At 41.1% G+C, this 27,066-nt stretch overlaps 1 protein-coding gene across 1 annotated transcript in view; it reads right to left on the bottom strand.

Moving 5' to 3' along the window:
* The window catches only part of LOC124717256 (tetratricopeptide repeat protein 27), a 150,342-nt gene that overhangs the window by 66,818 nt on the left and 56,458 nt on the right, over positions 1–27,066 (bottom strand). Inside the window, exons 8-11 of the mRNA XM_047244058.1 lie at positions 26,785–26,898; positions 24,045–24,263; positions 11,966–12,139; positions 6,005–6,157 (exon numbers count right to left, since the gene is read on the bottom strand). Coding sequence (XP_047100014.1) covers positions 6,005–6,157; positions 11,966–12,139; positions 24,045–24,263; positions 26,785–26,898 — 660 coding nt within the window. The remainder of the gene's footprint in view (positions 1–6,004; positions 6,158–11,965; positions 12,140–24,044; positions 24,264–26,784; positions 26,899–27,066) is intronic.

Below are 27,066 nucleotides of genomic sequence, written 5' to 3'. Positions count from 1 at the left end.
AAGCCTTCTTGGTTACCCAAGTCTGCCAACCCAAAGTTTGGTACAGATTTATTGATGACATCTTCATGATCTGGACTCACAGTGAAGAAGAACTCCAGAATTTCCTCTTCAACCTCAACTCCTTTGGTTCCATCAGATTCACCTGGTCCTACTCCAAATCCCATGCCACTTTCCTTGACGTTGACCTCCACCTGTCCAATGGCCAACTTCACACGTCCGTCCACATCAAACCCACCAACAAGCAACAGTACCTCCATTATGACAGCTGCCACCCATTCCACATCAAACGGTCCCTTCCCTACAGCCTAGGTCTTCGTGGCAAACGAATCTGCTCCAGTCCGGAATCCCTGAATCATTACACCAACCACCTGACAACAGCTTTCGCATCCCGCAACTACCCTCCCGACCTAGTACAGAAGCAAATAACCAGAGCCACTTCCTCATCCCCTCAAACCCAGAATCCCCCACAGAAGAACCACAAAAGTGCCCCACTTGTGACAGGATACTTTCCGGCACTGGACCAGACTCTGAATGTAGCTCTCCAGCAGGGATACGACTTCCTCAAATCCTGCCCTGAAATGAGATCTATCCTTCATGAAATCCTCCCCACTCCGCCAAGAGTGTCTTTCCGCCGTCCACCTAACCTTCGTAACCTGTTAGTTCATCCCTATGAAATCCCCAAATCACCTTCCCTACACTCTAGCTCCTATCCTTGTAACCGCCCCCAATGCAAAACCTGTCCCATGCACCCTCCCACCACCACCTACTCCAGTCCTGTAACCCGGAAGGTGTACACGATCAAAGGCAGAGCCACGTGTGAAAGCACCCACGTGATCTACCAACTGACCTGCCTACACTGTGATGCATTCTATGTGGGAATGACCAGCAACAAACTTTCCATTCGCATGAATGGACACAGGCAGACAGTGTTTGTTGGTAATGAGGATCACCCTGTGGCTAAACATGCCTTGGTGCACAGCCAGCACATCTTGGCACAGTGTTACACCGTCTGGGTTATCTGGATACTTCCCACCAACACCAACCTATCCGAACTCCGGAGATGGGAACTTGCCCTTCAGTATATCCTCTCTTCTCGTTACCCTCCAGGCCTCAATCTCCGCTAATTTCAAGTTGCCGCCACTCATACCTCACCTGTCTTTCAACAACTTCTTTGCCTCTACACTTCTGCCTCGACTGACATCTCTACCCAAACTCTTTGTCTTTAAATATGTCTGCTTGTGTCTGTATGTGTGGATGGATATGTGCGTGTGTGCGAGTGTATACCTGTCCTTTTTTCCCCCTAAGGTAAGTCTTTCCGCTCCCGGGATTGGAATGACTCCTTACCCTCTCCCTTAAAACCCACTTCCTTTCGTCTTCCCCCCTCCTTCCCTCTTTCCTGATGAGGCAACAGTTTGTTGCGAAAGCTTGAATTTTGTGTGTATGTTTGTGTGTCTATCGACCTGCCAGCGCTTTCGTTCGGTAAGTCACCTCATCTTTGTTTTTATATATAATTTTTCCCACGTGGAATGTTTCCTTCTATTATATATATAAAAACAAAGATGATGTGACTTACCAAATGAAAGTGCTGCCAGGTCGACAGACACACAAACAAACACAAACATACACACAAAATTCAAGCTTTCGCAACAAACTGTTGCCTCATCAGGAAAGAGGGAAGGAGAGGGAAAGACGAAAGGATATATATATATTCCTGACAACTTCAACTATGTGAGTGAAGACCAAGGTGATTGCTTTCACATACACATGTAGCTTATATAAACTGCGCAATACATGTTTCATTATAATAGCCCTAGTGAACTGTATCTCACACAATAATCTCAGGACTATGTATTCTGCTTAGGCTCACTCAAAGTTGAAACCTGGGGTAGAATTCTGGTGAATCTGTGGAGGAAGCAAGAAATCTTTCAGACTGTAGGAAAAAAATAAGGAGACAAAAGAACATCATGCAGGTAACTACTAACAGAAAATAAATGTCTACCCCTTCCCTGCAAACGGGTATTACAAAATGTAATTACTGTAAAAGAAAAACGGAACAGTAGTGATCATCATATCTCACACTGTCAATCTGAGCACAGTTTCTATACAAGATAGATGGATGATGTGTATGTTCAGCAGGCAAATACAGCACTATTCCAAAAACGGCATACTTCATCCTAGAATCAAACTGTGTAATGCCGTTACTCACATACATACAAATAATAGCAGATAAGGTTAAATACAAATTATCAGTAAAACATTACTTGTTTGAGAACCACTTCTGTTCTGTGACACAGTATCCAGAAAAATAATACTGTGCCATCCTTTGATACTATAAAATATGTCCTCAGCAGTACATTATTATGTTGCCGTTAGTGGGGAGGCTTGCGTACCTCAGCGATACAGATGGCCGTACCGTAGGTGCAACCACAACGGAGGGGTATCTGTTGAGAGGCCAGACAAACGTGTGGTTCCTGAAGAGGGGCAGCAGCCTTTTCAGTAGTTGCAGAGGCAACAGTCTGGATGATTGACTGATCTGGCCTTGTAACATTAACCAAAACGGCTTTGCTGTGCTGGTACTGAGAACGGCTGAAAGCAAGGGGAAACTACAGCCGTAATTTTTCCCAAGGACACGCAGCTTTACTGTATGATTAAATGATGATGGCGTCCTCTTAGGTAAAATATTCCGGAGGTAAAATAGTCCCCCATTCGGATCTCCGGGCGGGGACTACTCAAGAGGACGTCGTTGTCAGGAGAAAGAAAACTGGCGTTCTACGGATCGGAGCGTAGAATGTCAGATCCCTTAATCGGGCAGGTAGGTTAGAAAATTTAAAAAGGGAAATGGATAGGTTAAAGTTAGATATAGTCGGAATTAGTGACGTTCGGTGGCAGGAAGAACAAGACTTTTGATCAGGTGAATACAGGGTTATAAATACAAAATCAAATAGGGGTAATGCAGGAGTAGGTTTAGTAATTAATAAAAAAATAGGAGTGCGGGTAAGCTACTACAAACAGCATAGTGAACGCATTATTGTGGCCAAGATAGACACAAAGCCCATGCCTACTACAGTAGTAGAAGTTTATATGCCAACTAGCTCTGCAGATGATGAAGAAATTGATGAAATGTATGACGAGATAAAAGAAATTATTCAGGTAGTGAAGGGAGACGAAAATTTAATAGTCATGGGTGACTGGAATTCGTCAGTAGGAAAAGGGAGAGAAGGAAACATAGTAGGTGAATATGGATTGGGGGGAAGAAATGAAAGAGGAAGCCGCCTTGTAGAATTTTGCACAGAGCATAACTTAATCATAGCTGGGAATTTAAGGAGATGGGATCTGGATAAACTGAAAGAACCAGAGGTTGTAGAGAGTTTGAGGGAGAGCATAAGGGAACAATTGACAGGAATGGGGGAAAGAAATACAGTAGAAGAAGAATGGGTAGCTCTGAGGGATGAAGTAGTGAAGGCAGCAGACGATCAAGTAGGTAAAAAGACGAGGGCTAATAGAAATCCTTGGGTAACAGAAGAAATATTGAATTTAATTGATGAAAGGAGAAAATATAAAAATGCAGTAAATGAAGCAGGCAAAAAGGAATACAAACGTCTCAAAAATGAGATCGACAGGAAGTGCAAAATGGCTAAGCAGGGATGGCTAGAGGACAAATGTAAGTATGTAGAGGCTTGTCTCACTAGGGTTAAGATACATACTGCCTACAGGAAAATTAAAGAGACCTTTGGAGAGAAGATAACCACTTGTATGAATATCAAGAGCTCGGAAGGCAACCCAGTTCTAAGCAAAGAAGGGAAGGCAGAAAGGTGGAAGGAGTATATAGAGGGTTTATACAAGGGCGATGTACTTGAGGACAATATTATGGAAATGGAAGAGGCTGTAGATGAAGACGAAATGGGAGATAAGATACTGCGTGAAGAGTTTGACAGAGCACTGAAGGACCTGAGTCGAAACAAGGCCCCCGGAGTAGACAACATTCCATTGGAACTACTGACGGCCTTGGGAGAGCCAGTCCTGACAAAACTCTACCATCTGGTGAGCAAGATGTATGAAACAGGCGAAATACCCTCAGACTTCAAGAAGAATATAATAATTCCAATCCCAAAGAAAGCAGGTGTTGACAGATGTGAAAATTACCGAACTATCAGTTTAATAAGTCACAGCTGCAAAATACTAATGCAAATTCATTACAGATGAATGGAAAAACTGGTAGAAGCTGACCTCGGGGAAGATCAGTTTGGATTCCGTAGAAATGTTGGAACACTTGAGGCAATACTAACCTTATGACTTATCTTAGAAGAAAGATTAAGAAAAGGCAAACCTACGTTTCTAGCATTTGTAGACTTAGAGAAAGCTTTTGACAATGTTAACTGGAATACTCTCTTTCAAATTCTGAAGGTGGCAGGGGTAAAATACAGGGAGCGAAAGGCTATTTACAATTTGTACAGAAACCAGATGGCGGTTATAAGAGTCGAGGGGCATGAAAGGGAAGCAGTGGTTGGGAAAGGAGTGAGACAGGGTTGTAGCCTGTCCCCGATGTTATTCAATCTGTATATTGAGCAAGCAGTAAAGGAAACAAAAGAAAAATTCGGAGTAGGTATTAAAATTCATGGAGAAGAAGTAAAAACTTTGAGGTTCGCCAATGACATTGTAATTCTGTCAGAGACAGCAAAGGACTTGGAAGAGCAGTTGAATGGAATGGACAGTGTCTTGAAAGGAGGATATAAGATGAACATCAACAAAAGCAAAACAAGGATAATGGAATGTAGTCGAATTAAGTCAGGTGATGCTGAGGGAATTAGATTAGGAAATGAGACACTTAAAGTAGTTGATAAGTTTTGCTATTTGGGGAGCAAAATAACTGATGATGGTCGAAGTAGAGAGGATATAAAATGTAGACTGGCAATGGCAAGGAAATCGTTTCTGAAGAAGAGAAATTTGTTAACATCGAGTATAGATTTAAGTGTCAGGAAGTCGTTTCTGAAAATATTTGTATGGAGTGTAGCCATGTATGGAAGTGAAACACGGACGATAACTAGTTTGGACAAGAAGAGAATAGAAGCTTTCGAAATGTGGTGCTACAGAAGAATGCTGAAGATAAGGTGGGTAGATCACGTAACTAATGAGGAGGTATTGAATAGGATTGGGGAGAACAGAAGTTTGTGGCACAACTTGACTAGAAGAAGGGATCGGTTGGTAGGACATGTTTTGAGGTATCAAGGAATCACAAATTTAGCATTGGAGGGCAGCGTGGAGGGTAAAAATTGTAGAGGGAGACCAAGAGATGAATACACTAAGCAGATTCAGAAGGATGTAGGTTGCAGTAGGTACTGGGAGATGAAGAAGCTTGCGCAGGATAGAGTAGCATGGAGAGCTGTATCAAACCAGCCTCAGGACTGAAGACCACAACAACAACATTATTTCTAGCTGAATAATAATTGTGTTTTAGTGTACGAAATGTTAGTAGTATTACACAGTACACCACCACATTTGCACAACTATTAAACAAACAAATGTCCACATCGAAAAAATTAAATTACTTTTCATTCCAATTATGTGTTTTGCTACCTTTCTACTTTGCAGTTAAGTCGCCCTATGAGAAAACTATGGGACAGAATGTAACTGTGGTAAGATGTGGATTCAGTGTTCAAAACACAACGAGATTAAGCTATTACTTAACAAAACGTGTGTGTGTGTGTGTGTGTGTGTGTGAGAGAGAGAGAGAGAGAGAGAGAGAGAGAGAGAGAGAGAGAGAGAGAGATATTGCACACGCTCATGGATTTCACTGAAGCAGCTGTTGGCCTAAGAACCTGAAACAGATGCATCATGAAGCACTTACCAAAGCCCCAGGACTAAACAATTCTCACTCACTTCATTATCTAGCTACAGCACTCAACAGTACCACTTCAGTACTAAATAGAGATAAGCTTCAATTTGGGTGTCATGTGGCACTCTGGGTTTTATGTACACAGGTACATCACACTGCCATAATAACTACCTCATTATCGAGGGCACAGTAGCGGCGGTAAGCAGTAGCACACATGTCCCACTGGCTTTCCTCGAGGCAGGCAAAACCGAGCCTGGACCACAGACCTGCCTGCAAGCTGTTGATTTCGAGGGACTTTGAGAGATGTTGAATGGCCTTGTCATACTGAAACATAAAACACACAATTTCATTGCAATACCTGCAGTTGAACATCTTTTTTGTTGTAAGTAGTAGCACGCCAAGGAAGATTGGTGCAATGAAGGTAAGTAATGAGAGTGTCTGGCAATGATGCACATGTTCAACAATAAAATCTTAAGTATAAAGAGGAGAATGGTGTAGATGATGCATGATGAATATCTGTCTTGAAACTTTCTGGTATTTTAGAACTGTTTGCCATGCCTCTATCCCAGAACCTCACCCGTCATAAGCGGCTCTTTGGCAGCTGAGCAATCTCGGCACGACCCACGACCCGTCTTCGCAGCTTCAATTTGGCCGGCAGATCCCTTCTGATTCTCAAACTTCAATGGAAGTCAACATATCTTTCTGAATTAGCTTTCCCGAAAGAAAGGAAGGTCCAGCAAGGTATAAAGAAAAACTTTGGAAGCTATCAAGATACTGGTCGAACTGAAGCTGTAAGGTTGGGTTGAGAGTTGTTCCCAGGTAGCGTAGTCGGTAACTTGCATCAGTTAATTGTATATTCGTAGACCATAATAGTGTTCCCCTGCTACGATATGGAAAAAGTCAGTTTTACAATTATAGACATCTCCACAGTGGAAAATATGAAAACAAGCTGACATTCTTAAGGTGTGTTTTCTTTTTTCTCTCACCTTGTGGGTTGTGTGTGAACATAAACTTTCCTGGACCAACAAAAACTTTTAAACTGTCACAAAGTTTCAAAATAGTACATACATTGCTGCAGAGTGCAAGTTCCATTCTAGCATAGACTACTGGAAGATGCTGTTTTATTTTACAACTAAATACCTTATAACACTACATTAGGTGAATTTGAATATCAATCGTGTCAGAAAATGGGTTTTGCAGTCCTAGTTTGTACTTTTTACTGTTAAACCATTAAGAAAGGTAGAAGCCATTTCCCCCTCCCAACATCAGCCTTCCCATGAAAAAATTATCCTTGAAAGAATGATCTGATCCAGAGGAACAATGATAATCAGAATGAGACTAGGTTGCAGCATGAAAGCACAAAGTAAAACCATTCCAATAAGCCGGCTTGTTTTTGTTACGGTGTAGAACAATGTTAGCATACAACTAGCCTTTGTGCAAATCCTGAATTGCCAATTACACTTCCTTTAATATCTGCTACTACATGTACACTCAGTTTGCAGGTTGATGAGGCACGAAATCAGTATGTGGCACACCACCATCTGAGATTACAAACAGTGGAAGGAACAAAGCTGTATCTTGAATAAAATAACTTTGTGACTAACAGACTGCAGCGTCAAGGACAACGTTGCCAATGCACAGCCAGCCACATTTTACATGGCTCTGCTCGTAACTGCAAACAGGTAAAACAGCATGTGGCACTCGAGAAAGAGCTACAATAGGCCACCCCTACCAGTCGATGCAAAATGTCATTCATGATGTTGTTTCAATCCAAGTATAACTACTTACCATGTAGATGGGGTGTTTAGTACTCAACTGGCACAGTGTTTTCACTTTTTTTGCATGTTCCATATATCATGTTCACAATAACTCATCATGATGTGGACTTTGTCAGTAGGCTTATGAATAAGATAAAATTTATCTGTGAAAACATGGCTACATGTTTGTCACTTAGATAACTGATTTTTTTTAATCTTAATCTACAGACTGCCTCTGTAGCATCGCTGTCTTTGATGCAGGAAGACCTGGGTTCGATACCCGGTACCACTTTGTCTGTCTGAGGTAGGGAGGTCTGGAATGGGGTCCACTCAACCTCGTGAGACCAAATGAAAAGTTGATAATTAATTGAAACCCTCAGTTGCCGACAGGTGTTGTTGATGTGCCTCGATGGGGACAGCTGAAAATGTGCCCCCCTACCAGTTGCACTATTCATCTGTGTCCTCCGTGGCTCAGATGGATAGAGCGTCTGTCATGTAAGCAGGAGATCCCGGGTTCGAGTCCCAGTCGGGGCACACATTTTCAGCTGTCCTCACTGAGGTAAATCAACGACACCTGTCGGCAGCTGAGGGTTTCGATTAATTACCATTTATTCTAGAGAAGCTGCACGGTCGTCAATGGTATCTGTTCTTTCAGGAACAGTTACTATCTTCATACATAAACAAAAAGCTGCTCGAACAAAAATGCTGCAGCAGCTTCCAAATTCATCTACTGGCAATAACAGCAGGAAACAGCAAACGTGATTTGTAGCTTATTGCACCCCAGACCATAAGACCTGGGGTAGAGCCACTGTGACTTGGATGAATGTGCTCTACGAGACAATGTTCACCAGCATACATCATATGTGCAAACAACCATCACTCGTGTGCAGGCAGAATCTGCTTTCATCGCCGAACACCACGGCATTTTCAGACTCGCTAAGTTGGCTGTAGGAGACATGAGTGTGTCCCAGTAGCATGGTTGCCTGCTTGCTTCACACATCTGGACCACACTGAGCCTTCTGGCTGCTAGTAGTCCCTATTAAGGGGACACACAGGTAACTATGCCACTACACTGTCTGTTGGTGGATGACATTGTAATCATTACCAGTCCACTTACTACTCCCCAGGTGGATATGTCACCATTGGATCAAAATCGGTGTACTATTCCCCCACCCCCTCCAGCAGTGTGTTTTTATGGTTGTACACATTTCACTTCTTCCTGAGCAGTATATATACATCTAATAGGGTACTATTTTTGTTCCTAGTGCCATATTCAGGACCACTACCATTACTTTGAATAGTGCCAGAGTCTTCTCTAAAATCATATAATGGTAAGTCCTGATTGGAATATGAAAAGATAGATTGTAACTCACCGTAAAGAGACATTGAGTTGCACACAGGCACAACAAAAAGACTGTTACACAATGAGCTTTTGGCCAAAGCCTTCTTCAGAAAAGAAAACACACACACACACACACACACACACACACACACACACACACCCACACACATTCACAAAACAGGAAGACTTCACACACACACACACACACACACACACACACACACACACACACACGACTGCCATCTGCCCAGACACAACTGCTATGTTGAACAAAAGCAGCAATTTGGAAACAGACAGGAAACTGGGAGGGATAGCTGGTTGCGAGTGGAGGGAAAGAAGACTGCTGCCTGGCAGAGCATGCAGGGACTATACCCGGATCAGAATAACAAAGTGATTGACGTCTAGCTGATCACAGGGTTGTTACCACAGATCAGCCAATCGTTGTCACAGGGCTGTTACCACAGCAACAGCCAGTCGTCAAATCTCTCTGTTACTGCAGGTAGCAGCTATAGCTAGCCCCAGATGACGCCTGTGGCCGCTAACGTAAACAGTTGCGGTCTGTATTGTTATCTGCTTTGTTTCTCTATGGCAAGTTTATTTTGTGCAACCGAATGTCTGAAGCCTGTATTGGAAGTGTGCAAAAAAGTGTGGAAGCCAAATGGAAAGTTCAGTGATCTGCTCAGTTTTGCATGGACAGAAATTGAGTTTGTGTGCTCGGTGCACGAATATTTGGAGGAGGAGAGATACAATGGTGCAACTCTACTGCCTGTAATGATGGTAGCCAAAAGAACTGCAGTTGCTTTGAAGATTCATTATATATTGTCATTAAAATTTGTAAGAAGAAATACTGTGCAGAAGGGGAAGAACATGGTTCACTCAAACTGCGAACACCTGGTAAAAATACGACAGAATCACGATTAACAAACTTGGACTCTTCTCGACAAGATGCTCTTTGTCACAATAAGATGCTGTTCGTCACCACATATAAGGATATTACGAGACAAAAGAACATCCGACAGCAAAAAAGCTGTTCGTTACTTTTCGTGAGACAAAGTTATTCAGTGTCAGCAGAACGACTTTCTTAATGGTTGTCAGGGCCCTCGGTTTTCGGTACAAAAAATTTAATGGACGCAAAATTATAATGGAGAGAGAGGTGACAGCACAGCGTGTCGTTGCCGATTTTTGATAAATGTTGAAGTGCCATTTGGAGACATTTTGTGGTTTGTCAAAACATGGATTCATGCCAGCCATTCAGTCAGAAAGACTGGACAGATGACAGCAAATGTGGAAGTTCTGCTGTTCTGGTGAGAAAGAGCCCAACTGTCTCCTTGTTTACAAATTGAGGAAAACATGACTACCACAAGGAGATGAATCACAATAGTTTTCTTAAATGGTTCAAGGGGCACTTACTGCAAGAATTAAACTGGCCATCTGCCATTGTAATGGACAATGCCCCATACCATTTAATTATTAAAAATAAAGCTCCAACGATGACAACGGATGAGATTGACATTGTTGAATGGTTGAAACCGCACAACATTAAAATTCAGGACAATTTATGTAAGGCGGAACTTATGGACATAGCATGTACGCTGTGGACGAGGTAGCTAATGAATGTGGCCACAGGGTTCTTAGGCTTCCACCATACCACTGCCATTTCAACAACACTGAAATGATTTGGGAGCAGATTAAACATTGCATGGCAACAAATAACAAAAGCTACACAGTAGCAGATATTCAAAGACTGTTAGCGAAAGCAGTGGCACAAATAACGCCAGGGAAGTGAAATAATGTTGTATGCCACACAGAAATGGTTGTTATGGAAGCAAGGAAGAGCAAAGTTAGCTTAGAACGTAATGTTGAAAATACAATTATAACGTAAGGCGATTCCAGAGACTTGTCCATGGACCAGAACTCAGATAACGACAGTGTCAAGGAAGAAAGTGATCCTGAGCTAAATGGCACATAGCCGTATCTTAACTCGTCTTTATTTTTGTGTTGTGTCATATTTTTGACTGAACTCTGTTTACTGCAGTTGTATACTAAATCTCACTTCATTATTAAGGAATGCTCCTCTGCACAGATATGCCACTCTGCATGCATACTACAGTAATTGCCAAGTACTCAAGCTGTTTATATAATTTTAATGTTGTTAATGTATTTACATGAACAATTCAGATCCATTTTAACACCCCTTTTGTATCGAATCTGACAACTGAAAATGATTAATTTTGATTACTGTAAAAGACAGTGCGCTTCCTGTTGATTCTGTTGTGATATACATATAACTGGAATGCAGTATTACTTTATACACAGGAGTGTGTTTGTTAAGCCACAAGGATATTATGATCCTGTAAAACGAACTCAGTAATGCACATTAAAAGGCGGCATGAGAAGGCAGTAAGGAACCTTACACCTGTTGCTGCTATATCCATACTGCGCGCGCACATGTCGGCGAACCGACAACATCGCCAAATTCCAGGTTCAACTGTGGTTTCACTGTCAATGACTTTGTTACTTTGATCCGGGTACAGAAGGCCAAAGGGCAAGGCTGCAAGTTGGGGCATTGGGAGGGGGAGGGGGAAGGAGAGAGGGAGGTGGAGTGGGAGGGAGGGGGAGCGGGAGGAGGGAGGGGGGACAGAGGAGGAGGGGAGCCATAAAGAAGAGGAGCAGAGAGGGGAAAAGGCTGATGGATGTGTTTTCAGGGAGCAGCATACAATGTCAGGGGAGGAGGTGATACGAAAGATGGGGCAAATACTGTTGGACTCTTGGCCACAGTTTGGCAGTGGCCATTCACACTAATATATAGTTGGTTGGTAGTCATACCAATATGAAAAGCTGTGCAACGACTGGAGCAGAGTTGGTATATGACACGGCTGCTTTCACACACAGTCCCACTTCTGATGGGGGTACGATAAGTTGCGGGCTAAGGTGCTCTAGAATAAATGTTCCCTTACAGTATTGCCACACTGATCTGTATCAGCTGGAAAAACGAAGGCGATAAATAGTTTTTGGTGAAAGGCCGTGCCCTACCTGCTTGCGGTTGAAGTAGAACAGCCCCCAGTGGCGCTGGGCACGCGCGCTGCGCCGTCCCGACAGCTCCCAGGCCCTCTCGTAGTACACCGGGTCGTCTGTCGAGTCCCCAAGCAGGCACCACAGCTTCACTGTCTCCTTCTTCTGCAGCTCGTGCCTCACTATCTCGGCAGCCTGTAAAATAGAAGTCCCAGAATGTCACGTCAGAGGCAAAGACCGATTGTTATTACAACACGTCCAGTACCAAAGTAAAAAGACTGCTCGTCAATAAAAGTGTGACACCAAGAGGATTAGTAGACAACAGAATTTTACTTATTGAGTGTATATATAGTACAATTTGGTTTACAGGGTGCAAAATTCAGTACAAAGATCTGCCACCTCTTGCACGAATAGCAATTCTCAATTCAAATTGGCGTCGAGTCAAACTGAGATCGGATGACAGACACGGATACATCATTCCAGGAGTTCACCAATCTAAGTGACTGGCAAGTGGCAGCTTGCCATTCTCTCAGTAACCCGTGCCTAGACGTCAGTGAGCATCAATATGTCACGATGTGAGATACAGATGTACTGAGGAATGATGTACATTTGTTCTCTGTTCAGCTTTCGTCATTGCATTACCACAGTGCCCTGTGGGGCTGGGAGTCAAGAATTCCCACCCATCTCTTTGCTTTCTTTCCTCATTCTCTATTTCATGTAGAAAGTGCCATTAACATGTTGAAAAACTGAAAAGCGATGATTGTCAGAAACAAAGATTCTGCTGACAAAAAACTCAAAACAAGTTTTGATGAAATTAAAAGCAAAAGTGTGAACACTAAGAACACAAAAGGCCGATGAAACGATAGAAGAAGAAATAGGATCAATATGTAAGACATCTGACAGAGCTTCGAAATATTTGCGATCAAACGAGGCAAAAAAATAGATAACATTCTTTTGGAATTTCTGAATTAATCAGTTGGAAATGGCAACCAAATAATTTTTCTAGTAAACGTGTACAATCTAATGTACACTTATGTTAACTGCTTGACATTTGAATTCCTGTCAAGAATAAATACTGAGGGATGGAAGAGAACATCAGACATGCCAACTTTCAAAAGTGAAAAATCAGGAATATTTTAGCGGTGTACTATTGCAATTGTAACACATCCCTGACGATTAAAGTTGCAATAATTCAATACCTGTAACAATTCAATTCCATTTGCTTTATTATTTACATGTAAATACTAAATAATGGACATACCTGAGCATTCAGACTGTATAATTTATCATTCAACATGCTGAACAACGTGAATGATGAGCTCTGCAGGTTTCTTTGGATTCACACATTCAAGTGAAGCACTCTTGAGTGAATTACAGTTCGAAATTACGATCCGAGGAAACAAATTACGTATATTAGATCTCTGTTTTGACATTAGCACAGGATTTGCATGAATAAATCACTGGAAATGGTCACACATTTTCATTTCATAGTGCAACCCATATCTGCATGGCATCTTATATCCGTAAGACATCTTTCTCAAATTTAAATCAATTTTATACAGGTTGTACATGTTAGGCTTAGCAAATAATCTGAATAGTTTATCAGTCTGAATTTGTCTGATTGCGGTAGTTACTTATTCAGCACACTTGTAGCTGACTTAGCCTTCTTCAAAAACTCTGAACTAAATTTCTGCTCAAGCCACTTGCCTTTTTGAATTGATTTTAAAATTAAAAATTTCTCCAAAGATGTTTCTGAAAGCATGGGCCTGAACTGAGTTTTGGTCTTTGTAACTGTGCTAAAAATTCTCTCATATTCCTCATTACTATGTGGAATTGACAAAATAGCCAGCATCACCTTTACAAGTTTATCATATTGAAGAACCCCATCAGCCGATTTCATCTCACCTACCAACACCCACTGAACATCAATTCTCTCTGCTGCCACGTTGGTTTCTTCCAGCTGAAAGTTACAGAACTGAGTGTGGAGAATATCAACTTCTGTATCTAAGAAGAATCTAGTCAGAATATTAGGAAATCTATTTATGAAAAATCTAAGGCTGGAAAATGATGCTTTGCCAATTGTAGAAATATTTGCAACTTCTGCATGCATTAAAACTTCATCTTTGAGTGGAAATTTGTGTATCATGTAATCACGTGATAAGAAACATTTTCTTACATACTTAAAGAATACAGACTTTTCCTCAGGCTTCAAAATGGTCACCAAATCAAATGTAAAATTCACTATCATCAGACCACAATCATCCTTTTGATTTGCTGGAGTGTGATAATCTTCATCAATAAGAGAGCTGAAGGTTTTAATAATGAGTGGTCTCACAAATCCTGCCATCACATTCTTCAATAGTTCCTCCAAAATTGACTTCAATAAGTGGATATGTGGGGCACTTGACTGAAGAACCACATTTGGGCTCTCAAAGATAGGCATAGAACTTGAAAGGAAAAGGCATAAAGATGTATGTAAATTTGATGACATAAACATGAACAGTCATTCCTCTCATGATAAAGCTTAGTCCACAGTGTCAATGGTTTTCTGTAAAACTGATAATTGGGTTATTATTTTAAGTGAGGAGTGTGGTGAAATCTTCTCACAGTGCTTGGACTTGTGATATGAAGTAGACACATCAACATTTTGAGTGTGTTTTGGAATTTTATAATTCTTCAAAATTTCCACTTCAGAACCCTTACTTACAATCTCACTCTTGAACAAACTAACCAAAGGGTCCCACTGCTCCAAAATCCTATCTAAACATCTTTTCAACGATAACCATCATCTCATGGAAATCGGGTTTTCTGCCAGATATCAGCGTCTTCCAAACACGATATTTCGACGTCATTACTTGACGTCTTCATCAGGTGTTCCCTGAGACTGGCTGCTTGTTGGACTGGGTCGCATATTTATGACTGCCCGGTGCCTGGTGTTCAGTTTGCCATTCCCTCATCGGTCCGCGCCCACGAGTCGCGCTATCCTGTCGCTCTAGGTGTTCCCTATTCCATCCGCGCCCACTCTGGCCGCCTCCAACTGCGGTCGTGGCCTCCTGGTGTTGCCTTCTCGGTCTGCGCCCGTGAGTGGCGCTCCCCTGCCACTCTGGACATTCCCTATTCCGTCCGCGCCCGCTCTGGCCGCCTCCATCTGCGGTGGTGGCCTCCTGGTGTTCCCTTTTCGGTCCGCGCCCGCGAGTGGTGCTCCCCTGCCGCTCTGGATGTTCCCTATTCCGTTCGCGCCTGCTCTGGCCGCCTCCAACTGCGGTCGTGGCCTCCTAGTGTTGCCTTCTCAGTCCACACCCGCGAGTGGCGCTCCCCTGCCACTACATGTAGGCACAAGTTTCAGAATTTTTCTCATTTCTGTGTCATGTAAAGTTTGAAACTTTACAAATTTTTCTTTCCTCTTTGCACTCCTTTCCAAATAATAAAATACATCAATAATATTTTCGTCACCGTTTAAAGGTAAACATGCCGCCCCCTTCTCAGCAGCAAGATTAATTAGGTGACAAGAACAGCCTACAGCAATTAAGTTAGCAATTTCTTGCTTCAAACATCCTGCCACACCCTTTTTTAGCCCTACCATTACAGGAGCATTATCAGCACCAAAAGCCAGACAGTTTTTTGATGGAATACGGAATTCCCATAAAGCTGAAAGTAGAAGATCAGCAATATTAGCTCCAGTGGCATCCCCTTTTAAATTAGGCACAGAGAGTAGGCAATTTTGAATTTCATGAAGGTGCAGGATTTTCAAATAATAACGAAAGTATTTAAACAGCTCTGAAAATCGGGAGATCGGTCTTCACGGTCGGGAAGAAGAAGGAAAAATCGGGAGGCTCCCGCTTAAATCAGGAGAGTTGGCACGTATGGAAAATTGAGGACCTGTAACATGACGATTAGTTTAGCTTCTAAAAAGGTAATGACACTAGAGAGACAGTTCTCACATTGTAACTGATAATGAATGCAAGACTTAAGAAAAACCAACACATCTGCATAGGATCTGTCAGTCCGGAAAAAACCAATGGGTATGAACTACAAGGAAAAACAGGTAATATACAACATGTACAATAACCAAACGGAAACAATACAAATTGAAGCCAAAGAACAAAGATATCGTATTAAAAGAGGTGTAAGTCAGGGATGCAGATATTCTGCTCGATTGTTCGAACTGTACGTGGAAGAAGCAATGTTCAGGAGTGGAGTTAAAAGTGATGACAATGATAAGGGTCGCTGATGACATCGTTATCCTTGGTGACAGTGAGGACGGGTTACAGGGCCTGTTGAATGGGATGGACTGTCTCACGAGTATAGAATTTGGTTTGAGAATAAACCAAAGAAAGACAAAAGTAATGAGAAGTAGCAGAAACGAGATAACGATTCCTTACATTAAAACTGAGGACCACGTAGCAGAAGTGAAGGAATTCTGCTAGCTAGGAAGCAAAATAAAGTATGCTGGATAAAGCAAGAAGGATACAAGAGTGACTAGTAAAGAAATATACATTTGGCGCACAAAATTGCACGGAAGGGAACCGAGGTCTGAGAATTTGAAAAGACGGGATGAGAAATGAGTAATTAGCGATGTTGTAGAAAAGAAAGGTGTTTAAAAAATGGATAAGTTGGAAAGTCAATTCGCCCACTGGAGAATCAGTGAGGAAAGAAATATGTGGAAAACAGTGGCTAGCCAGGGAAGGGGGCGAAGGGGAGGGGGGGGGGGGGGGGGGGGGGGGGAGAGGATTACAGAACATCTGTAACGACATCGAGGGATAACTTGCATAGTGCATTAGAAGAAGCTGTAGGGGGCGAAAACTGCAGAGGCTTGAATACCTCCAGCATGGAAATGAGGTCATTGTATGTAAGTGTTGATAAGAGGCAAAGAGGTTGGCAAAGGAGAGGAAGTTGTGGCACATTGTATCCGAATAGCCAGAAGACTGGTGACATGGAGGAGGAGGGGATGTTTCTTGTCCTCGGGGGACCCTTTGTTTGGCTTTGAACAAGACCCTCATTTACCATGACTACGTGGCAATCTGCATCACGAAAAATCTGGATATACTCTCTTAAAAGCAAAAACTCTTTATATGTACTACAATATACAAACCTTTTATTTTGGCACTAAGAAGAAATACTTTTTTGTCACTTCAACTCTATAGGTACTTTTGTCTATACTCGCATTTAATTGCTCAACTCGAGTTCAATTTACTTTGTTTTAGTCACGTGAGACAATGGAGAACAGCACAATGGTGTAGACAGTTTGACTGGAGCTGTCTCTGGCTGATGTTACAGGTAAACCATTAGTTTTTCCAGTTGTGGCACTGCCTCCACATGAAGCATTAATGCTTCCCCTGAAACACCACTTTCATTGCTCACTTCACCAATTACGATCGTTCTATGCAGCACAAAAGGCAACAATATCATATTGTTGTTGGTCATCATGCTGTAACAAGTATAAGACAACAATATCTTATTGTTGTTGGTCATCATGCTGTAACAAGTATCACTTCATTCTGTAAGCAGGTATCTCAGGATGTATACGCGGACAAGGAAAAAAATTCTCGATTTTTCCCCAGTTAAAAATACTTTCTCCCGAGTGAAAACACACTTTTTCCATGTTAAGTGACAGTATATTTTCGCTCAGAACTGTAAAACTTATCAATCCTTGGAATGGTTATGGTTTTATACATGGGCGTATAATTTCCCTGCACTCTATAAAACGAAATTCAGAGAAAAAGAAAACACATTTTGGAAAGATCTTTCATATGCAGCAACATGTACGCTGCATATTTCCAAATTACATAAGTATAAATTAAAACAATGGAAAATCCAAAATGGAATGTAATAATACGAGAGAAGGAAAGTTGCTACTCACCGTATAGCGGAGATGCTGAGCCGCGATAGGCACAATAAAAAGATTCACACAATCATAGCTTTCGGCCATTAAGGCCTTTGTCAGCAGTACACACACACACACACACACACACACACACACACACACACACACAAAAGCGCAACTTGCACACACATTTGCGGTCTCAGAGAGCTGAACCGGAAAGATAGTGTAGTTTCAGCTCTCTGAGACTGCAGGTGTGTGTGTGTGTGTGTGTGTGTGTGTGTGTGTGTGTGTGTGTTGTGCGCGCGCGCGCGCTGCTGACAAAGGCCTTAATGGCCGAAAGCTATGATTGTGTGAATCTTTTTAATTGTGCCTATCGCGGCTCAGCATCAGAAGTATAAATTCGAATTCCACCAAACACCACATGTTAGTTTCTGAAGTATTGAAATCGAGATTGCGATGCATTTTTGTAAGCCAATCATAGCTCATGTCACGTGATCTCTCCAGGTGATGACAGCAGATATTCAGAACATAGGACACATGATGTAGTTGGCCAACATCAATATCACTGTTAAGTAGCGCACACACACAAACAGTAAAAGTTAATGGTTTAAATTAATATACATAGTGTTGCCACAGGAAAAGTAACACTTTCACATATAATGTTAGTCTCGAAGGTCAATATGCAGCAAGAGAAGCTTTCACACATAATGTTGATCTTTTTCGCACATATTACACTTTAAGATATACCACACAAATGTGCCAGTAAACTCTTTAATAATGACATAAATGTCTGATGATCCCGACACAAAATTCTTCCAAATGGCTCGTCTTCAAAGAGTTGATTTTTAAATGAGAGTGAAACGCTCTGTGATTTAAGAAATTCATCGTACATTCTCGCACATAGTTCGAATTGAGTAAAAGGAAATTTACTTTGAAAGGAACACTTTTCAAACCACCATTCGCAATATTTTCGTGTGACCTGTTAGAAATAGGTTCATTTCAGCAGTTGCCAGAGAGCGCCAGATGACAGGCACTACCACATTTTTGCAGCTACGATGACATAGGAGGCCCATATGTTCGTACGCGTAAAACATTAAAAGAGCTTACATTACGCCATAAAAGAAACAAGACATCATCCGAATTTCGTGAACCATACCAAAATGTGCACATTTGTATGTACAGATTCCCAACAAAGTAGGCCTCGACCTGATATTTAGCTTTTCAGTGTGGTTTTTGGGATGTAAATTTTCTTGGAGTACCAGACTGTATTATCTCATGTTTGGTTCTTTATTATGGCATAGTGTCATACGTGCTAGAAGATGAAAACATTCACTTGAAATGCAGCGAACAGCTGAAACTAGCCAATAGTGTGGAATTAAACACTTCGTTTCAAATACATTGAAGCCTTCAGTGCAAAAGATAATAAAAGCCAAATTTCTTTAGCAAACCGACAAAAATAACTTCATTGTTCTGCAATGTGGTTAATATATTTTAGCCTTCTGTAATGATGTGAATGTATTTTAATTCACTTGACAGTTCCAGGGCACAGAAATCTCTTCTGATTTCATTTGATGTGAGAGCAATAACAAAGAGGAAACATCAAAATCACTAAATGTAAACACGGGCCATGTGGAGACTACCCACTTTGCCACTATAACTCAGACTGCTCTGCGCATCAGCCCAAGATCTATGATATTTCCATTTCCCAACTGGAGCAATACTAGATAGTGGACACCGACCCCCGCCCCCCCCCCCCCCCCCCCTCAAGAGTTAGAGATAGGACATCAAAATTAAAAAAAAAAAAAAAAATCAAATTTTCATTTTTTAGCACTTATCTTTCTGAAGAGTCTGATACATACAACACATGTGTTTGAAGAAATGTAAGAAATGTTATTGGGTCTTAAGTGTGCCAAAGTGCAGTGCCACACCTCTTCACACAGCATTCTTCTATCGCATGTCCCTGTATTTAGCTCTGTGGAATTGAAATGTGTATATTCTGTAACAAAAGCCGTCAAACTATATTAAAGACAGTGGAAATTAAAATGTAAAATGTTCTGTGGTGCCTCTCCTGCTCCCAGTCAGCCGGTTTGACATCCCCTCAAAAAAAAAAAAAAAATTGCTCGCAATTAATGCTTAGCGGGATTATTTGTAATCGAGAGAACAAGAACTCTTCAGAAAATTTGCACTCTTTATCGCCTATTAGCTAATAACGTGCAGTTTTGTGTGACATGATATTAAATATAGGATACATGAAACCAATAAAGACAAGAGACAAGCAAGACAGTACACATTTCTTCAATCCTTAGCTCCTAGCATTTTTTTTCTCTCTAATCTTGCTACAGCTTTACATGGCGTGCTTTCCTTTGTGCGAAAGAATCTATTACCTCATAAAAGTTCGTTAAACGTGTTGCTACATGAAAAATTGAAATGTCGTTTAATACTGAAAAAGCTGTTAATGCAAACAGTACCCAAGACTGAGTGGTGTCTCGATCTGATTATGTCTATTTTGGCAGTGTCTGCTAGATAAAACAAAAGAGGCCTTTCTAATATTGCAGTAATTGTAACACACACCAAATAAACAAGACTATTTTTGGTACAAATGGTCATTTTTATAACATGACAGAATATAATTAACGAAGTACAAATATCAAGTGCCTATTAGGTCTACTACAAGCAAACAGTTTCACTTTTCATTCATACGCTCCAGTTTCTCAAACATGAGATTGAAAAGTAGTAGTACAAAAATTTTATATAAATTAGGAACCGTCACATTCTTCCATAATTTGTGTGATGTCCCCACTTCTTCCCCCCTCCTTCATTCTAATAACAAACAATCTTGTCATCACTAATTCTGTAACTGTTTCTGCCATTGCCAAAACTTATTTGCCTGTTAACTTCACTAACCCTGCCAGAATCACCGGTTTAGTTACACTGCGATTATTCTACCGTTAGGCATTGTTACATGTTTGTACAACGCGTTCTCCAGAACAGAATTTAAGCGGCTGCTATCCGGGGACTATGCAATTGGCCCTTACTAGTATAGCGATGTGGCCAAAATTTTTCTGTCAAAATTTCATTTTCTTGGATACATCGAGAAGATAATATATAATCCTTCTTACCCGTTATTCCTAATAGTCGTTTATTTCCACTCTGGTAGTCTGAATCTACGGAGTACGCTAGTAATTTTAACAACACTGATCATTCACAAACCCAGTCAACCACATAATCAGACAGTGGTTGGCATTCATCTGTTTGGCTTTACTCGTCTCGGCTCATATAGCCCCTTTTTCCTGCAGGAAAGTTTATTTCTAGATGCAACAAGGATTCCCCTGACAAAGATATCACGCACACTATGCACGCATTCAAAAATAAACTTATGATTCATTCATTTTCCTCAAGAATATGAATTTTGCGCACCCCCTCCCCCCAAAATTGCCACCTGGGACAGATACCCCAGTTTGCCACCCTCCTCCTAGATCCGGGCCTGCTGCGGATGCCTGAATCCGGCAGCTTGGGTGCACCAGTAAAATGTATCAACGTAGCATCTATAATCCGTTCACTGTAAGAAATTTTGGAAATTTGTGGTAAGTTCATGTGGGACCAAACTGCTGAGGTCATCACTCACTAGGCTTACACACTGTTTAACCTAACTTAAACTAACTTATGCTGAGGACAAGACACACACCCATGACCGAGTGAGGACACTCAACATCAGACGGGTGGAGCCGCGTGAACTGTGGCAAGGCGCCTTAGACCACACAGCATCATAGGAATAAACCCGATGTAAACAAACACAAACACGATGAATGTGCAGACGCAATAGCACACAGACACTGATGTTGTTGCACTGTTTGAAGTAGGGACTACTTATGTACAAGATATATTATTACTAAGTTACGTTAAATTAAACTTTAAGATATTCAAATGTATTAGCAACCATCAATGTTATTCTTAATCACTCTTTAGTTGTGTAGTTTTCATTTCAAAAATCGTGTATGGCACAGCCTCTGCACTGTTGTGTTCTGATTGTCGTACTGTTAATACGCAGTATGAAAATAGCTGAGGCTGCTTCCTGTTTCATAGTGAAACATGCGTGTGGAACACGGCCATAAAGAGCCGAGATGTAGGTTGTTTTTAATATTTGTCATAAATTTCGAGAGATAATCAGCATTGAAGTTTGCCAAGGGACTGTATCAGATACAGTTGATACAATCACTGTTGTACATGCATCAGTAACAGAAATGCTAATGTAGTACTGTAATAACAGGTCACAGTAAATAGTTTGCTGGTTCAAATCTCATCCGAATCAGTTTTTTTTTTTCCTCATTCAATTTGAATTACCTACATCCTGTAATTGTAAAATTTATTGTAATTTTTTATGAATAATGCATGTCTCCTTGTTTTTAATTACATATTGCATGCGAAATTTCAGTTTTCATATCAAATATAAATCCCCAATTACCAATATTTTATGAAAGACTGTTAATAAAGGTTGCTTAAGTTAAGAAAACATAACAATTTAATTTTTAAGGCAAAAATGAAATACTCTTTTATTTGGACTGTGTCCACTGTTTTATACCGCAGATGTAGGTATGTGTCATAGAAACATGAAAAACAATCAATTTCACAGCATCGAGCAGACCGTGCAAATGCTGCATTTTTACATTTGCCACTGTACCATTACAATATGAACCAAACAGAACTGATCAGGAGCCAAGTTAAGGGATTTGGCCCAAGAAATAACAAGACTGTTATGTTACCAGACGACTGACTGTAATTAATATCTTCAATGGCTTCAGTATTCAATAGTATGGTGAAATCTCTGCAGTACACTTTTGCATCACACATAGCTTGCTCAGAAAAATTACCCTGTGTTTAAGTTAGGAATTTTCATCGCTCTTGTTTGTAATTAGAATACTGTGTCAGGTGAGAACGAGAGCATTTCATGATTTCCGTCTTGTTACCTAAGAAGCGTGTGGTAGTGCTGGAGTTTTATCAAATACTATTTCATTCTCTTTTAAAAATTAAAAGACAATCGAAGCTACATTGTTTCTTTGCCCACCTCTTTTATGTCTGAAATGCAACTGCTCACATCACTGCAAGCTAGTTGGACCACTGGTTGGCCAGCTGGTAAAGCTGTAGTCCCGCATATTATTGCTCAGTCTTTGTGTGTGTAACACAGCATAGAGCATATCCTTATGATCATACTTGACTGTACTGGTCACAACTTGGCTTCCACTCCACACAAAATGAAATCCAGTGAGATTCAAGCAAATTTTTACATCAGGTTTATTTTTATGATGAACAGAGTATAACTGCTTGCTGTGACTGCTTACACACCCAACAGTCACACTTCTGTAGCCAAAGTGGGAGAAGGTACAATTCATATGCGACTCAACTGGGCACACGCTTGAGCCAGCTCATAACTGCTAAAATGAATCTAATGCAAACAGTTGTGACCTCACGCTCATCGGAGGCAATTTGTTGTTATGTGAAGCATTTCATAGTTTTCCTAAAGCTTTTAACACATTCTGCTTTTGGCAGACACTTGTATGAGCACTGTGTTTTGTATGTGGCACATCTCCTTTGCAATTTAAGTTTTATTTTCATTTTTTCCTCTCGTTCATGGTTCATTGCTGCAGTTTTACTTTGCAGTAACTGGATACAGTAATATTCTTTGTTAGAGTATTGGTTCTTACCAGTCAAAATTACAAAAATTTAACTGAAAACTAAAACAATGAAAAATTCCTGGAATTTTTAAAAAATCTCGGGTTTCCCCCTGTTTTCTCCTGGATGAAATAAATCACGGGTTTTTCCCGGCTCTCCCGGTTGTCCCAGGTCATATACACCCCGGTATCTATATCGCTTAGTCTACACTTGAACAACCAGGAATGTTTGCTAACATTTCAAGGAATTCAGAGGTTGACAACTTCACAAAGATCAGTGGTGGAATCACAAATAGCGGGCCATACTGTTTCCACAGCCTTCAGAAATTATCACAGTAACGTAGCCGGAAGCGTGGGACAAAAACTTCTGAGCTACTGCACTGCCATCCTAACTACTACACATATACCCTACTGCACCACCTGTATAACAAAGATTTCTGTTTGTGTTTTTTTTTTATCAGAAATCTCGATTAATGAGAGTCAGGTAAAAGTAATACTTGTGTACTTAGCTTTACCTATACTGCAACTTTTACAATCATTATCTTGGGGAGTTTTTACATTTGCATCTCTCCATCACCCTCGAACATATCACTGCCGACTCTGAACTCACCTTATGGCGCAGCTTGAGCATGTGGTAGCAGTTGACGACGGCCTCCCACTCCTCGAGACGCAGGAAGATGTCGAGGGCACTGTTCACGGCACCCAGGGACAGCAGCAGGTGTGCCAGCTCCGACTCGATGTGCCACCGCGGCGGCAGCGGAGTAGAGAAGAGCTGCGGCCACCGGAAGGCTACTGGAGGCTTGTCGCTGTCTATGGCATCTACCAGAATCTGCGGAAAATGTTGATCCCAAATTTAATGCTGGAAATACTCCAAAATCTGTCAGCAACATTAATTCTGCAAGTTGTTGTTATAATCACTATGGCAACTGATTTCAGGCAGCTTTCCATGATAATCAGCCCTGTGAAAGATTCTTCACATCCACACAACTGCTGTAACTTACATTCACTTGCAACTGCTTGATGTGTTCAAGCCTTGTCTCTCACTACAATGTTTAGATTTTTATTCCCAAACTTCCTATCTAACCAAATTACTTGTTCCTTGATTCCTGTCGCTTCTTTACTCAAGTTAAGTAATAAATTTCCATTTAAACTAATTTCCCTATTAAAACTGGTATCCCTTCATTAGGTATTCGATCAACTCATCTATTCTTCAACAATTTTGGGCAACTTTGTGTTTCAAGAGCTCATGTTCTCTTCTCTCTGTGTGTTTAGTGCCTACATTTCATTTTGATTTAAGGTTACCTTCCAAATAAAACTTAAATAGTAAAATTATGACAAGACATTATACACAAACCTTCAACTTAGTTGTCAAAGATCAATCACAGTAACTGAAAGGTACGGCTCTTCAGTCGATAAAAATTTGGCTCAAAGAGTATTCGGTGAAGATGGAGCTCCTGCACCGAGGAAACTCGTCAGGCATGCTCATCCAGCCACTTTATTGCAGGATGTGTTTTACTGATCACTGTGAGCATAATTCACACAATTTTTTATGTACTTTAATAACTCATTTCTTCGTCCACATCCACACCAGAGTGGTCAGCATGTCTGGCTAACACGCAGAGGACACATGTTTAATTCCCAGAAACGTCACAGATTTTCTGTGGTGGGAGATCTGGAACACGGAGCACTCAGCCTTGTGATGCCAACTGGAGAGCTACTCAAATGAGAAATAAGGATTCCAAGATGCTGGCAATGTCCAGGACAGCAATGTGCTGACCACGCGCCCCTACACAGCACATGTAAATGATGCCACTGGCAGGGACTGAGATGCAGTCGGTAGCCATCACTCACAGCTTGAAGGCAGAATTTGGAATAATAACAACAGTAATAATTCTTCACTCTTTTCCACTGGATTTTAAGAGTTCCATTATATGCGCAACAGCTGCGTGAAATTTGATCTAGCAGTTGTCAACAACCATTTACACAAAACACTGCTTTTACTTCCTTTGAGCTTCTGCTGACAGTGTCTTGTAAGTGAAAATATAGTGTTTCACCATTCTATATCACTACATTCTTAGCACAGAAAAACTTCTGCTAAGCCCAGTAGCACTGGAAGAGAGTATCAATAAACCTACAACATCATCCCACTGCACCACATAAAAGACATACGAAAATTGCAACCACACCAGAAATTGTCGAAAATTTGCACAATATGATTTTTGATGAATGGAGTACAGAAGTGCGTGAAACTGCAAAAATTGAATGGATTTCACAAGACTGCTTTAGCTAAATTTTTCACACAGAACTAGACACAAGAAAGCTTCGTGGGTGAAGGATGTCGTGTCTGCTCGAGGAGGATCTGAGACAAATTCGTGTGACAATTTCCAATCAGTGTTTAGTGTGATTTCATGAAGATAATAGTTTTTTGAATGTTTGTATGTGACACCAGATGGAACGCAGATTAATCACTACACACCAGAATCAAAACAACAATTGGAGCAGTGGATGGAAGCCAATTCTTCACCTCCAAAGAAGAAGAATATGAAGTCATCAGCTGGGAAATTCATGGCACTGGTGTTTCTGGATGTGAAACGAGTTCTATTAAACGATGACTTGGCATTATCATTTCTTCTGAGCACTCTGGATGCAAAAATTCAACGAAAGAGGCCTGGTTGTAAAAGAAAACAAACTCATCTTTCATTAAGAGGGTGCACACACTTAGAAAAATGTGTCACGAATTGCTAAATTAAAGAATCTGTGCTATTATGTCTTGGAACATTAGCCCTAATCCCCAGATTTGGCTCCCTCATACTTCCATCTCTTCCCCCCAAAAAATAAAGTCCCACTAGCTTGTCAGTGTTTTTCATCCAACCAAAAAATGACTGCAGCTGTAGACGAGATTTGACAATAATTTCAGAGAAACATTACAGGCATGAAATAATGTCACTGGAACACATTACAATGGCATGTGGAAGTAAAGCAAAAGATAGACTGTCTTCGAAATGACCATTAACACATAATACTGGAAGGACTTAATGAACTATACCTAATAATGATATTATCAAAAAATACAAAGTTTTTGAAACATAAAATATCATTTTCAATATTAGGCTGAGAACTATTCAAACTACCCTCAGAAGTGGTACTATCAGCAGTACTGGGTATTTCACTTCCTGAATCAATAAACCCTCCAGCCATTCTGTCACCTTGTTCCTCCTCCATATTCATACAAAATCAGCATCACGAATCGATCAGTTGTGGGATGCAGCAGCACAAGGAATCTCCTTGTGAGTGTAACTCCTACCCTCTGAATTTCCACACCATGTCCAGACACGAGTACGGTTACCAACCTGGCACTGATTCATCGAACGCTCCACTGTGCGTGAATGCCACGACTCCAGTCGGCAGCGAAGCAGCAGCGCTGACATCTGGACACTCCAGGACTGGGGAGCTGCCAGCACACACTGCAACACAGCGACACCTGCCTCACCAAATTCTCTGTTACACAGAGTTAGTACAACGGCATGTGGAAGAAAAGCAAAAGATAGACTGTCTCCGAAATGATCATTAACACATAATACTGGAAGGACTTAATGAACTATACCTAACGATGAATCAAGGAAGCAAACCTA

The sequence above is a fragment of the Schistocerca piceifrons genome, chromosome 9 (assembly GCF_021461385.2).
Source record: "Schistocerca piceifrons isolate TAMUIC-IGC-003096 chromosome 9, iqSchPice1.1, whole genome shotgun sequence".
NCBI lineage: Eukaryota > Metazoa > Arthropoda > Insecta > Orthoptera > Acrididae > Schistocerca > Schistocerca piceifrons.
This window is presented reverse-complemented; position numbering and strand designations above follow the sequence as displayed.